The sequence below is a fragment of the Entelurus aequoreus genome, linkage group LG26 (assembly GCF_033978785.1).
Source record: "Entelurus aequoreus isolate RoL-2023_Sb linkage group LG26, RoL_Eaeq_v1.1, whole genome shotgun sequence".
Lineage (NCBI taxonomy): Eukaryota > Metazoa > Chordata > Actinopteri > Syngnathiformes > Syngnathidae > Entelurus > Entelurus aequoreus.
This window is the reverse complement of record NC_084756.1, coordinates 37143533-37159189: the sequence shown is the minus strand read 5'-3', so window position 1 is coordinate 37159189 and position 15657 is coordinate 37143533. Positions and strand designations below refer to the sequence as shown.

The following is a 15657-nucleotide window of genomic DNA, read 5'->3' as shown; positions in this document are numbered from 1 at the left end:
GTTTAAAAATTTAGTGTACAAAAAGTCAGTGCTTAAAAATTTGGAGTATAAAAAGTCAGTGTTCAAAAATTTTGTTTTTAAAAAATTTTGTGTACAAAAAGTCAGTGTTTAAAAATTCAGAATATAAAATTTCAGTGCTTAGGAATTTGGTGTATAAAAAATTGCGTTTTAAAATTCAGTGTGTAAAAATTTGTAGTACAAAAATTCAATGTTTAAAAATTAAGTTTTTAAAAAGATTAAAAATGTTGTGTACAAAAAGTCAGTGTTTAAAAATTGTATGTACAAAAAGTCAGTGTTTAGGAATTTGGTGTATAAAAATTAAATGGATAAAAATTGAGTGCACAAAAGTCAGTGCTTAAAAATTTAGTGCACAAAAAGTCAGTGTTTAAAAATGTAGTTTTTAAAAATGTAGTGTACAAAAAGTCTGTGTTTAAAAATTCAGTATATAAAACTTCAGTGCTTAGGAATTTGGTGTATAAAAATTAATTGTATAAAAAATGGTGTTTTAAAATTGTGTGTAAAAATTTGGAGTATAAATATACAGTATTTAAAAATGTGTTGTTTGAAAATTCAGTGTATAAAAATTCTGTGTTTAAAAATGTGGTGTTTAAAAATGCAGTAAATAAAAATTTAATGTTAAAGATTTTGGTGTATAAAAATTAAGTGTATAAAAATTCAGTGTTTAAAAATTATGTGTTTAAAATTTCAGTTTTTCAAAATTCAGTGTTTAAAAATTTGGAGTACAAAAATTTAGTGTTTATAAATTTAGTGTTTAAAAAGTCAGTGTTTAAAAATGTAATGTACAAAAAGTCAGTGTTTAGGAATTTGGTGTACAAAAATTAATTGTATAAACATTTTTTTTTTATTCTGTGTATAAAAATTCAGTGTTTAAAAATTTGGAGTATAAAAATTCAGTGTTTAAAAATTTAGTGTACACAAAGTCAGTGCTTAAAAAATGTAATGTACAAAAAGTCAGTGTTCAAAAATGTTGTTTTTAAAAATGTTGTGTACAAAAAGTCAGTGTTTAAAAATGCAGTATATAAAACTTCAGTGCTTAGGAATTTGGTGTATAAAAATCAATTGTATACAAAATTGTGTTTAAAAATTTGTAGTATAAAAATTCAGTGTTTAAAAATTTGGAGTATAAAAATTCAGTGTTTAAAAATGCAGTAAATAAAAATTTTGGTGTATAAAAATTAAGTGTATAAAAATTCAGGGTTAAAAATGTCAGTTTTTCAAAATTCAGTGTTTAAAAATTTGGAGTACAAAAATTTAGTGTTTATAAATTTAGTGTATAAAAAGTCAGTGTTTAAAAATTAAGTTTTTAAAAATTTGGAGTACAAAAATTTAGTCTTTAAAAATTTTGTGTACAAAAAGTCAGTGTTTAGGAATTTGGTGTATAAAAATTAATTGCATAAAACATTGTTTTATTTTTTTTATTCAGTGTATAAAAATTCAGTGTTTAAAAATTTGGAGTATAAAAATTCAGTGTTTAAAAATTTTGTGTACAAAAAGTCAGTGCTTAAAAATTTAGTGCACAAAAAGTCAGTGTCTGAAAATTTAGTTTTGAAAATTTTTGTGTACAAAAAGTCAGTGTTTAAAAATTCAGTATATAAAACTTCAGTGCTTAGGAATTTGGTGTATAAAAATTAATTGTATGAAAAAATGGTGTTTTAAAATTCAGTGTGTAAAAAATTTGGAGTATAAAAATACAGTGTTTACAAATGTGTTGTTTGAAAATTCAGTGTATAAAAATTCTGTGTTTAAAAATTTGTAGTACAAAAATTTTGTGTTTATAAATTTAGTGTATAAAAAGTCAGTGTCTAAAAATTCAGTGTATAGAATAGAAATTCAGTGTTTAAAAATTTGGTGTATACAAATTAAGTGTATAAAAAAATTCTGTGTTTAAAAATGCGGTGGTTAAAAATGTTGGTATATAAACATTCAATGTTTAAGAATTTGGTGTATAAAAAACGCTGTGTTTAAAAATGTGGTGGTTAAAAAATTCAGTAAATAAAAATTCAATGTTTAAGAATTCGGTCTATAAAAATACAGTGTAAAAAAATTCAGTGTTTAAAAATTTGGAGTACAAAACTTTAGTATTGAAAAATGTAATGTATAAAAAGTCAGTTTAAAAATTCAGTGGAAAAAAAATCAGTGTCTAAAAATTCAGTGTATACAAAATCAATGTATTAAAAGTCAGTGTATAAAAAATCAGTGCATAAAAATTCAATGTATTAAAATTCAGTGTACTAAAATTCAGTGCAGAAAAATTTGCTTCTTCAAAAAGCAAGACTCAGTTCCGATAAATTAAGACTGAAGCAATCGATCCTGACTCAGAACCAGCCAATGAGGTGTCAAGTTTGAAGGGTTGAATTTACGCGTTTGGACGCAGCTAATTTTTCTGCACTGAATTTATTAGCGCTGAATTTTTATACACTGATTTTTTGTTAATACTTAATTTTTAAACACTAAATGTTCATACACCCAATTTTTAAACACTGAATTTTAAAACGCACACATTTTGCTAACAATTTTTTTTTTCAATGAAATTGTCAGCATGTAAAAAAATTCAGTTCCCAAAATACACTGAGTTAGATCAAATCAGTGTCAAAAAAAAAAAGCTTTAGTGATAAAGACACAAATGAAGCTCCATACTGAACACATGTATAGTAAATAAGAAGAAGAAGTCACATGTATAGTAAATAAGAAGAAGAAGTCATCAACATTGTCTCACATCTGTCCTCCACTTGCTCTTCATGTGCTGAAAGACGTCATAAAGCTCGTCCAGCTCAGTCTCCGAGTCCTCTGGCTTGGTGTGAACTGGGATCATCACCAGGTCCTTCAGCACTGGTGGAGGAACACACACACACACACACACACACACACACACACACACACACACACACACACACACACACACACACACACACACACACACACACACACACACACACACACACACACACACACACACACACACACGTTGAGGGGAGAACAACCACCAGTCAGACGTCTTCCACCTGTGTCGTGGCATCTAAATCGCAGGATGTAAGGGTCCCTGGCGAAAACGTCGCCGCTGTCGGTCCCCTGGTCGTCAAACTGGTAGGAGCCCACCAGGTCCACCAAGTCGTCCCTGTGCAAAGGAAACGGTTTTCTTCAAAGATGGCCTCCGTTTTTTGATTTTGGAGCTGCAAAGTTTAGCCAGGTGAGCATCATGATAGGATAAAGGAGACATCAACGTGGGCTTGGTTTAAACCAGGGTTCTCCAAACTAAGACCCACGGGCCGGACCCGGGCCTCCACAGTCTTGCCTGCGGGACTTCACAAGTTTAGAAAACTTATTTTTTTAAATCGTTTTTTTAAATCTCTCCTGTTTAGCCACTCGGACAAATCATATTGTTGCTGTAGATAATCTATATCTGCTGTACACATTTACTTTAGAAAAGAGAAGTGTTGGATACTTCTCTTTTTGCCTTATTTGTATTTGAATTTATTAAATGTTTGGGTAGAATTAGTGTTAGGCATAACCGGAGCAGAGCGGAAAAGAATAGAAATAAAAAGACCAAATATATATATATATATATACACACACCTCTATATATATATATATATATATTAGGGATGTCCGATAATGGCTTTTTGCCGATATCCGATATGCCGATATTGTCCAACTCTTTAATTACCGATACCGATATCGACCGATATATACAGTCGTGGAATTAACACATTATTATGCCTAATTTGGACAACCAGGTATGGTGAAGATAAGGAACTTTTTTTAAAAAATGAATCAAATAAAATAAGATAAATAAATTAAAAAAAAATTCTTGAATGAAAAAGAAAGTAAAACAATATAAAAACAGTTACATAGAAACTAGTAATGAATGAAAATTTGTAAAATTAACTGTTAGAGGTTAGTACAGGGGTGGGCAATTAATTTTTACCGGGGGCCGCATGAGCTACCCGAGCACTGCTGGAGGGCCACATCGACAATATTTCAATTACATTTTGCTCAATATTATTTTTGATATATACCGTAAGATAAATAATAATAATAATAATAATAGTAATACTTCAACATAGTGTGTGTAACAGCATTCCATGACTAATATAAATAAATTAACATGAATAATAAATGACAGTAAAATAAGCACACGTATGACTGAGGAGTCATAGTGTAACTTTGTGTGGTGTTTGAGTTGTCCGACTTTTTGTGTGGCCATAAACGCACCAGTGCTATGCGTGTTGGTGACAGATGACAAGTTGCTTTTGGCCTGGTTTGTACGGCAGAAAATGACTAGTTTTTCGAGATAGAATTGTTTTACTCATGTTTTTGGTGTGGTTATGTCCGAATATAAACAGTTTTGCTCAATAAAGTGATCGATATAATTCCTGTCCTCGAAGCATCTCGATAGACGTTACAATAATTGAACGGTGTTCAATTGAACGGTGTTGACGAACACCATTAGGGCCGCTGGTTGTCACTGTCACTCAAAGTTGCATTGCAAAATTCCATAGAATAAATATGTTTATTTTGTTTAGAATTCAGATGGGATTTGATTTGGTGCGCGGCATATACTTGCTGCGCGCAGCGGACGCTTGAGCAGTGCGCAATTGCGCAGGCACGCACCTTAGAGGGAACGTTGCTTGGCAGTCCATGTCTTGTTGAAAACACGCCATTCCTCATCAACTTTTCTCTTTTTAGCGTCTCGGGTGTAAACCGTGCAGCACTTGTTGCTGCATGTGCACCTTCACTCGCAGGTTACACACGGACACACGCCCATAAATAATACTTTTCAAAATAAAAGCAGCACAGTTGTATTGCGCGCACGACATAGATGTTTTTTCAACTTTATTTTGTAATTGCAGCTGTTCACATTCACTCACAATCACGCACACGCATACGTCCACACGGAAGTAATACAAATAACGATTTTCAAAACAAAAGCAGCACCGTTGTATTGCACACTCGACATAGATACTTTTTAAAATTTATTTTGTAATTTATAATTGGCCTCACGCGGGCCGGACAGGGACGCACAAAGGGCCGGATGCGGCCCGCGGGCCGCAGAATGCCCAGGTCTGGGTTAGTACTATTAGTGGAGCAGCAGCACGCACAATCATGTGTGCTTACGGACTGTATCCCTTGCAGACTGTATTGATATGTATTGATATATAATGTAGGAAGCAGAATATTAATTAACAGAAAGAAACAACCCTTTTGTGTGAATGAGTGTGAATGGGGGAGGGAGGTTTTTTGGGTTGGTGCACTAATTGTAAGTGTATCTTGTGTTTTTTATGTGGATTTAATAAAAAAAAACTTTAAAAAAACGATACTGATAATAAAAAAACCGATACCGATAATTTCCGATATTACATTTTAACGCATTTATCGGACATCTCTAATATATATATATATATATATATATATATATATATATATATATATATATATATATATATATATATATATATATATATATATATATATATATATATTAGGGCTGCAACAAACGATTAATTTGATAATCGATTAATCTGTCGATTATTACTTCGATTAATCGCGTAATAATCGGATAAAAGAGACAAACTACATTTCTATCCTTTCCAGTATTTTATTGAAGAAGAAAAAACAGCATACTGGCACCATACTTATTTTGATTATTGTTTCTCAGCTGTTTGTAAATGTTGCAGTTTATAAAAAAAAAAACATTTAAAAAAAAGCATAGATCCAACGAATCGATGACTAAATTAATCGCCAACTATTTTTATAATCGATTTTAATCGATTTAATCGATTAGTTGTTGCAGTCCTAATATATATATATGTATATGTATATATATATATATATATATATATATATATATATATATATATATATATACACACACCTCTATATATACAAACCTATATATATATATATATATATATATACACACCTCTATATATACAAACCTATATACATATATACAAACATATATATATATATATATATATATATATATATATACACACCTATATATATATATATGCACACACACACAAACATATGCATGTATATTATTTATTTTAAATGAATATATATAAATATACGTGTATAAATAAATATATACTTATTTAAAATATGTTATACATAATATATATGCATAAAAATATACATATGACTAAATAAATATCATCAGGCCTCCGTCAGTCGTAACGACTATGGAAACTGCGCCAGTCCAGAGGTCAAGTTTAAACTCAGCGACGACGCCTGCTGTGGCTGATGAGTCCGATGTGGGAGAGGCAAACACGGCCGCATTTACTGCAGATGTAGCGTCTTCCGCTTGGTTCTTTTTTCATTGGCTGTGGCATGGATCTTTTCCTCGCCAGTCTTCAGCTGTTTGTGAAGGACACTGCGCCATTTGCTGCGGTCAGCTGCTGCATCTTCCCAATGTTCAGTGTTGATGTCCAGGGCTTTCATGTCCCGCTTGCAGACATATTTGAAGCGCAGTTTTGGCCGGCCAACAGATCTCTTGCCAGAGGCAAGTTCGCCATACAGGATGTCCTTTGGGGTACGTCCATCCTCCATACGGCACACGTGGCCGAGCCAACGCAGCCTGCGTTGTCTGAGCAGCGTGAACATGGTAGGAAGACCAGCGCGTTCGAGGACCCGGGCATTCGTCACCTTGTCACTCCAATGGATGCCGAGGATGCGGCGAAGGCAGCGCATGTGGAAGGTGTTCAGTTTGCGCTCCTGTTTGGAGTATGTTGTCCATGTTTCGCTGCCGTAGAGAAGAGTGCTGACAATGCAGGCGTTGTACACTGCCATCTTGGTAGGAGTTGTCAGCTTCCGGTTCTCCCAGACGCGGGTCGTGAGGCGCCCTAGGGTTGTGGCAGCCTTGCCGATACGTTTGTTGATCTCACCATCGAGGGACAGATTGTCACTGATGGTGGATCCCAGGTATGTAAATTGGTGTACGACTTTGAGTTGGTACTCATCGATTGTGACGGCTGGTGGAGTGTCCACTTCCTGACTCAGCACATTGGTCTTTTTTAGGCTGATGGTAAGCCCAAAGTCTTTGCAGGCCTGGGAGAATCTGTCCATTAAGGCACTGGAGTTCTTGTTCACTGTGCGAAATGACGGCGGCATCATCAGCAAAGAGCATGTCCCGGATGATTGTCTCACGGACTTTGGTCCTTGCTTTAAGACGGGCTAGGTTGAAAAGTCGGCCGTCAGATCTGGTACGTAGATATACCCCTTCTGTTGCAGTCCCAAAAGCATGTTTGATGAGCAGGGCAAAGAATATGCCGAAAAGGGTAGGAGCAAGGACGCAACCTTGCTTGACTCCGCTCTTAATGTCAAATGGGTTGGACATGCTACCCTCATACTGGATGGTTGCCTTCATGTCGTCATGAAAAGATCTAATGAGACTATGGAGCTTTGGAGGGCATCCAATCTTGGGTAGGATGCTGAAGAGCCCTTCTCTGCTAACCAGGTCAAAAGCCTTGGTCAGGTCAATGAAGGATATGTACAGGGGCTTCTGTTGTTCCCTGCATTTCTCCTGAAGTTGGCGTAGAGAGAATATCATGTCCACTGTAGAGCGCTTGGCGCGAAAGCTGCATTGAGATTCCGGGTAAACGCGCTCAGCAAGTTTCTGAAGGCGGACAAGCACGACACGGGCATAGAGTTTCCCTACGATATTCAGGAGGGAGATGCCCCTGTAATTGTTACAGTCGCTCCTGTCGCCCTTATTTTTGCAAAGGGTGACAATCTTGGCATCTCTCATGTCTTGCGGCACGGCTCCCTCTTTCCAGCACTGGCAGAGGACATCATGCAAAGGCTGCAGGAGGGTGTCTTTACAGCGCGTGATGAGGTCTGGGGGGGGATGCCATCAGTACCAGGTGCTTTGCCAGTTGCTAAGCTGTCGATCGCTTTGTGAAGTTCAGCAAGTGTTGGTTCAGCATCTAATTCCTCAATGATGGGCAGCTGTTCAATGGCATCAAGGGCTGAGGCGACGACAGTGTTCTCTCTGGAATAGAGTTCTGAATAGTGCTCTACCCATCTGTCCATCTGCTTGCCCTTGTCAGTGATAACTTCCCCACTGGTGGTCTTTAGGGGGGCTGTTTTGCTCTGTGTTGGGCCCAGAGCAGTCTTGATGCCCTCGTACATCACCCTGATGTTACCTGAGGTAGCTGCAGACTGGATGGATTCACTGAGTTGGCACAATGTCTTGCAGTCTGTTGCACTTTGCTTCTTGTAGTTCTCAGTGCTTGCAGGGACTTCCTCATTTGGGGAGCGTTTGTATTCAGTGAGGGCAGCACGCTTTGCTTCAATGACGGGGGTCATCTCGCTGGACTTTGCAACAAACCAGTCGTTGTTTTTGAAGATCTTCCTCCCAAAAGTCGCAAGGGCTGTTTTCTGAATGGCCTCCCTGAGGTGGCCCCATTTCTCGGAGGCGGAGTAGTGCTGGTGTTCTTCAGATAGGATGTTGTTGAGAGACTTGGCAAACTCTTCTACTTTCTCTGGAAGATGCATGCTGGTGGAATCAATGCGGGGCTTGCCTTTCTGTTTGGAGTTGTGAAACATTTTTGGTTGTAGCCTGATCTTGCAACAGACAAGTGAATGGTCGGTGTCGCAGTCTGCACTGTGGTAACTACGAGTAACAAGCACAAACTTGAGGCTGGCTTGTCGGATCAGGATCATGTCTAGCTGATGCCAATGCTTTGAGCGGGGATGACGCCATGTCACTTTGTGCTGTGGTTTCGTCTGAAAGTAGGAGTTGGTCACGCCAAGGTTATGGTAGGAACGGAACTCCAGTAGCCGTTGCCCATTGTCATTGACCTTGCCAACTCCGAAGTGTCCAAGACAGGAAGGCCATGAGTCATGGTCAGCACCCACTTTCGCATTGAAGTCACCAAGTCTACAGCAGAAGTTAAGGATACATTTTATGCCAACTTGAATGACGTCATCAAGAACATTCCCCCCAAGGAACATCTCATCATCCTTGGTGACTTCAAATAAATATATAAAACTATATATATATATATATATATATATATATATATATATATATATATATATATATAAAAATACATATATATACATAAATGTATCTAAAGTAAAAATATAATAGTATATATATACACACACATACTAAAATATATATAAATAACTTTTATATATATATATATATATATATACATATAGCTCTACATAAATAATTATATCTGTATAAATATATATAAATAAATACATATATATATATATATATTTTTCTATTCATTTATTCTTTGTTTTTATTCAGTCATTGGTGTAGCATAATATTGTTTTTAATATTGTTTTTAATATTGTTTTTAATATTGTTTTTAACATGGCTGTGCAGCACTTTGGAAACATTCTTGTTGTGTAAATGTGCTATATAAATAACGTGGATTGGATTGATTGGATTATATATATATACATAAATTATATATTTATTTAAAATAAAAGTCTTGAAATCATGAAATATATATACATATATAAACACATTTATTTATTTTAAATACAAAATATAGATATATAAAATAATATATACGTATGTATTTATTTTGTCAAGAAAAAATAATATATATATATATATATATATATATATATATATATATATATATATATATATATATATATATATATATATATATATATATATATATATATATATATATACATATATATACATACATATATATATACATACATACATATACATACATATATACATACATACATACATACATACATACATATATATATATATATATATATATATATATATATATATATATATATATATATATATATATATATATATATATACATTTGATATATATATTTGTTTGTTGTTGTCTTGATCCATCTTGTCCATTTTTTAGGTCAAGAGGTGACTGTTGTAGTTGTTCCACAGCAAACTCTCTTCCAAGGATGCTTTAAGTCAGTGTTTTTCAACCTTTTTTGAGCCAAGGCACATTTTTTGCGTTAAAAAATGCAGAGGCACACCCCCAGCAGAAATCATTAAAAACGAAACTCAGTTGACAGTAAAAAGTTGTTGTTCCAATTGTTGGGTATGACTTTAAAGCATAACCAAGCATGCATCAATATAGCTCTTGTCTCAAAGTAGGTGTACTGTCAAAGTAGGTGTACTGTCACCACCTGTCACATCACGCCCTGAGTTATTTGGACTTTTTTGCTGTGTGTAGTGTTTTAGTTCTTGTCTTGCGCTCCTATTTTGGTGGCTTTTTCTCTTTTTGTGGTATTTTCCTGTAGCAGTTTCATGTCTTCCTTTGAGCGATATTCCCTGCACCTACTTTGTTTGAGCAATCGACACTATTTAAGTTGTTTTCATCCTTCTTTGTGGGGACATTGTTGATTGTCAGGTCATGTTCGGATGTACTTTGTCTTTGCTCCACAGTAAGTCTTTGCTGCTGTCCAGCATTCTGTTTTTCTTTACTTTGTAGCCAGTTCAGTTTTAGTTTTGTTCTGCATAGCCTTCCCTAAGCTTCAATGTCTTTTTTAGGAGCACTCACCTTTTGTTTATTTTTGGTTTAAGCATTAGACACCTTTTTACCTGCACACTGCCTCCCGCTGTTTCCGACATCTACAAAGCAATTAGCTACCGGCTGCCACCTACTGATATGGAAGAGTATTACACGGTTACTCTGCTGAGCTCTAGACAGCACTGACACTCAACAACAACACATCATTTGCAGACTATAATTACTGCTTTGCAAAAAATATTTTTAACCCAAATAGGTGAAATTACATAATCTCCCACGGCACACCAGACTGTATCTCACGGCACACTAGTGTGCCGCGGCACAGTGGTTGAAAAACACTGCTTTAAGGGACCTCGTCCCAACTAAGCAAGTGTCTTTTTCCTTCCTTTCTTCCCCCTCATGCATGTGTCGAGCAGACAAAGGTGTGAGTGTGTCAGGTGACAGTGCTGGCGCCTCACCTGTACAGGAACATGAACTGCTCCTTGTAGCGGGAGCGTCCCAGCCGACAGCTGATCTTCAGAGTGTAGTGATGGGCCGTGTCCGACCTGCACACACACACACACCACACTACGCTCATTTCACCAACGGGGGTTGAGAAATATGTGTTGTGTCAATCATGCTGTCAAGGAAGATGCTTTGGATGATTAACAAGAGTGTGAAAAATGTCCCTGAGGCCATGTTTTTTTAAGTATTTATTCATGCTAATGTTGTGCAAACTTTGTTCTTGTTTTCTTGCTGCTAACATTGAAACTAACAACCCTGTCCTACTGTATATACTCATCAGTAAAATGATAACTTTGTTCTTGTTTTCTTGCTGCTAACATTGAAACTGACAACCCTGTCCTACTGTATATACTCATCAGTATATACAGTAGGACAGTGTGTGTGTGGGCCTAGCCTACAGGGTGTTTTGATGCGTCTAGTGCAGTAGTTAGGGGGAAGGTTGCATGTCTACTTCCCATCTGCTTGCTAACCTCTCGCTTACAGACACTGCCGCTGGCTAGCCTTTGTGGTGAACGGAGAAGCAGCCTTGTGCGTCAGTCTTCTCCTGCCAGTACACAGCCTCTCCTTCACCAAGACTCCTGTCAGGCCTCCACGTGGCCACACACGGTAACTTGAGCCCTGCGGCTCAAGGCAAACGTGGCAGGGGATCTCGGAGCAGCAGTGGTCCCCAGAGGCGTGATGCGCAGGCCCACATTGTGGACACGCCCTGGCATCACCCAACCACTTCCCCGCTGCCTTGTGAGTTAGTCTGGGAAGAACACCCTGAGAGAAAAGCAAGTGACGTTGGAGACTGCGCGTTCCCATCGTCAAAAAAGACCTCAACGGCGGAGTGGGCGGATGATGGATGTAGAGAACCTCCACAACGGTCACAAAGGCGGAAGAAGGCTGCAGCAAAGATGGGCCCCCAATTGTCTTGGTTTCCATGCCATTGGACCCTGGTCTTTTCTTTGCCAAGGACAGTGTGGTGACTGCCTGTGCACCAGTTTCCCCACTTTAAAAGATTCCCCGCACAGGCGTTCTCCTGAAGGACCCATCATTACCCAACCCACCTATAAGTCCTATGGCGACCAGGAAATGGTGACGGGAGCAGGACAGTGAAGTCTGGGAGCTTCTAGCCACGCACTGGCACATAGGCAGTGGATGCCTGATTCAGTCGCCTTGCTCTCGGATCGAGGCAGAGAGAGCATTTCGGCAGCAGCACCCACGTCTGAGCAGCCCTATTTAGGATCCACTCTGCTCACCCTACACGGGAAGGGGCTAGAAAAGGTGCCCTAAAAATAGCCTGCCTCCTATAACCTGACTGGAATACCGCGTCCAGTGGGTTCACCTTATAGCGGTCGAAAAACAAAAACAATGAACTTTGGAGCTTGGAATGTGAGAACACTTATGGACAGTGCCTCCAGCAATCGTCCAGAAAGAAGATCGGCGATCGTTGCCAGGGAGTTGAAAAGGTGCAAGATCGATATTGCTGCCCTGTCTGAAACCCGCTTGGCTGAGGAGGGGCAACTAAAGGAGGAGAAAGGGGGATACACTTTCTTCTGGAAGGGAAAAACAGCTGATGAACCCAGAATCCACGGAGTGGGATTTGCCATCAGAAACCGGCTCATCTCCCAACTCTCCGAATCTCCAATAGGCATCAATGAGCGACTCATGACCCTACGCCTGAGGCTCTCAAACAATCAGATGGCAACGGCTGTGAGTGCCTATGCACCAACTTTGGACTCACATGATGAAGACAAGGAGACCTTCTATGCAACCTTAGACCAGGTTCTATCGGATATCCCGAAAGAAGATAAGATCCTTCTACTCGGGGACTTCAATGCCAGGGTTGGCAAGGATCACAAGCTCTGGAAAGGCACTCTAGGTAAAGAAGGTGTTGGGAATGTCAACTCCAACGGAGTCCTTCTTCTGTCAACGTGTGCTGAACATGACCTTCTAATAACAAACACCCTTTTCCGCCAGAGAAACCGGTTCAAAACATCCTGGATGCATCCCAGATCAAAGCGCTGGCATCTCATAGACTATGTCATTGTCAGGGCCAGAGATCGTAAGGATGTTAACATCACCAGGGCCATGATTTGTGCAGACGACTGCTGGACAGACCACCGCCTCATCCGCTCCAAAATGAACATCGAGCTGCGGCAGAAGAGGAGGACACAAAGGAGACTGTTCCGCCCTAAATTTAACATTGATAGCCTTGGAGACACAGATAGGGTGCAACATCTACAAAACACCCTGTCTGTGAGACTCCCGGAAGAATATCCTGAGGATGTGGAGGAACACTGGAAGGCTCTTAAGACCACGCTACTTGAAACCAGCAAGGATACCATTGGCTACAGGACTAGGAAACACCAGGACTGGTTAGATGAAAACGACATCGAAATACAACAGCTGATTGATGCCAAAAGGAAAGCTTTTTGTTCTTGGCAGAGCGACATCAACTGCAGGGACAAAAGGCAGGCCCACGCCAAGGCAAAGGCACTTGTCCAGAGCAGAGTGAGAGAGCTGAAAAACAAATGGTGGATGGAGAAGGCTCTGGAAATCCAGAAGCTTGCTGACTCTGGGGATACCAGGGGTTTCTTCAACGCTACCAAGGCTGTTTATGGGCCCAGCTATCGAGGCCTAAACCCCCTCCGCTCTAAAGATGGACAAACCCTGCTCAAGGACGATGTAGGTTTCAGTTCCAGATGGCGTGAACACTTCCAAGAGCTCCTGAATCGGAACTCCACAGTGGAGATGGAAACCATCAACCAGATTCCTCAGCGACCCATCATGGAGCATTTGGGTGATCCTCCCACCGAAAATGAGGTCCAGGCTGCCATCAGAAAACTGGGTAACAACAAGGCTTCCGGACCAGATGGGATACCAGCAGAAATATTAAAGCAAGGCAGAACAAAACTCCTTTGCCACATCCAGAGCCTGATTGGTAAAATCTGGGATAAGGAGGAAATCCCAGCCGAACTCAGGGACGCCCTCATTGTCACCATTTTCAAGAAGGGAGATAAGGTGGACTGTGGCAACTACAGAGGCATCTCTCTCCTGTCCACAACAGGAAAAATACTGGCCCGTATTTTGGCAAACCGGTTATTGCCGCTGTCAGAAGAGATCCTCCCAGAGTCCCAGTGTGGCCTTCGTCCAGCTAGGGGAACATCGGACATGATTTTTGCAGTTCGTCAACTGCAAGAGAAATGTCGAGAACAACACCTGCCACTATACAGGGAATTCATTGACCTTACAAAGGCCTTTGATTCTGTGAACAGAACCGCCCTCTGGGGTGCCCTCTCCAAGATCGGATGCCCAGACAAGTATTTGAAGATCTTGCGTCTGTTGCACGACGACATGACCGCAGTGGTAGTTGGAAATGGCGGCTCTGAAACGGCTCCCTTCAAAGTTGACACTGGTGTCAAGCAGGGCTGCATCATCGCACCAACCCTGTTTGCTATCTTCATCTCAGCCATACTTCACCTCACCAGTCAAAACCTGCCTGAGGGAGTCCAGTTCATATACCGGACAGACGGCGGGCTCTTCAACCTGAGTAGGTTCAGGGCAAAAAGCAAGGTGCTTATATCCTCCATTACGGAGCTTCAGTACGCAGATGACAATGCTCTTGTTGCTCATTCTGAGTTGGACCTCCAGAACATCATGGATGCTTTTGCCAGAGCGTACCGACTCCTGGGACTTGACATCAACATAAAGAAGACTCAGATCCTGTACCAACCGGCCCCTGACACACCCTACCAACCCCCCACAATTTATGTGGACAACAACATCTTGGAAAACGTGGAGCATTTCGCTTATCTTGGCAGTCTTCTTTCAACGAGAGCTGTCATCGATGCCGAGATCCACCACCGCATAGGTTGTGCCAGCGCAGCTTTTGCTAAGCTCAAGAAAATAGTTTTCGAGAATCGGGTCATCCAGACCAACATCAAGCTTCTCGTATATAAAGCTGTAGTTCTGCCCACTCTGCTCTACGGGGCTGATAGTTGGACCACCTACAGCAGACACCTGAAGGCTCTGGAGCAGTACCACCAGCGATGTCTCCGCAAGATCCTCAGGATCAGCTGGGAAGATAGGCGTACCAACATTAGTGTTCTGAAGGAAGCTAACATGCCCAGCATCACTACAACTGTCATTCGGCACCAGCTGCGATGGACAGGCCATGTAATTCGCATGCCAGACAGTCGCCTTCCAAAACAGATGTTGTACGGACAACTGACGGAAGGACAACGCACCCAAGGGGGGCAGAAGAAGCGGTATAAAGATAACCTCAAAATCCACCTGAGGAAATGCTGCTTCAACCTCAACACCTGGGAGGATGATGCCCACCAGAGGGTTTTGTGGAGCAGGATGGTCCATGAAGGCACAGCACAATTAGAGAAGGACCTCCACCGTGCCGCGGAAACCAAGAGGCAACAAAGAAAGGAGAGATCCACTACCAAAACAGCTCCTCAGACCACCACCACAACCACCACTACTACCACGACAATCACGCACATATGCCCCCACTGCAATAGAGTCTGTGGATCACGGATTGGCCTCTACAGCCACCTGAGGACCCACAGATGACCAGACTCACCAACGGGAGGACTATCATACTCGCTTCGAGTGATCGCCAATGATGAATGACTCATCAGTAAAA

General features: G+C 39.8%; 1 protein-coding gene across 3 annotated transcripts in view; it reads right to left on the bottom strand.

Moving 5' to 3' along the window:
- Nucleotides 1-15657, bottom strand: part of LOC133643214 (deoxyribonuclease-1-like) — a 56458-nt gene that overhangs the window by 7997 nt on the left and 32804 nt on the right. For all 3 annotated transcript variants that reach the window (XM_062037650.1, XM_062037651.1, XM_062037649.1), the window contains 3 exons: nt 10973-11059; nt 3024-3136; nt 2738-2850 (listed from right to left, as the gene is read on the bottom strand). In XM_062037650.1, coding sequence (XP_061893634.1) covers nt 2738-2850; nt 3024-3136; nt 10973-11059 — 313 coding nt within the window. The remainder of the gene's footprint in view (nt 1-2737; nt 2851-3023; nt 3137-10972; nt 11060-15657) is intronic.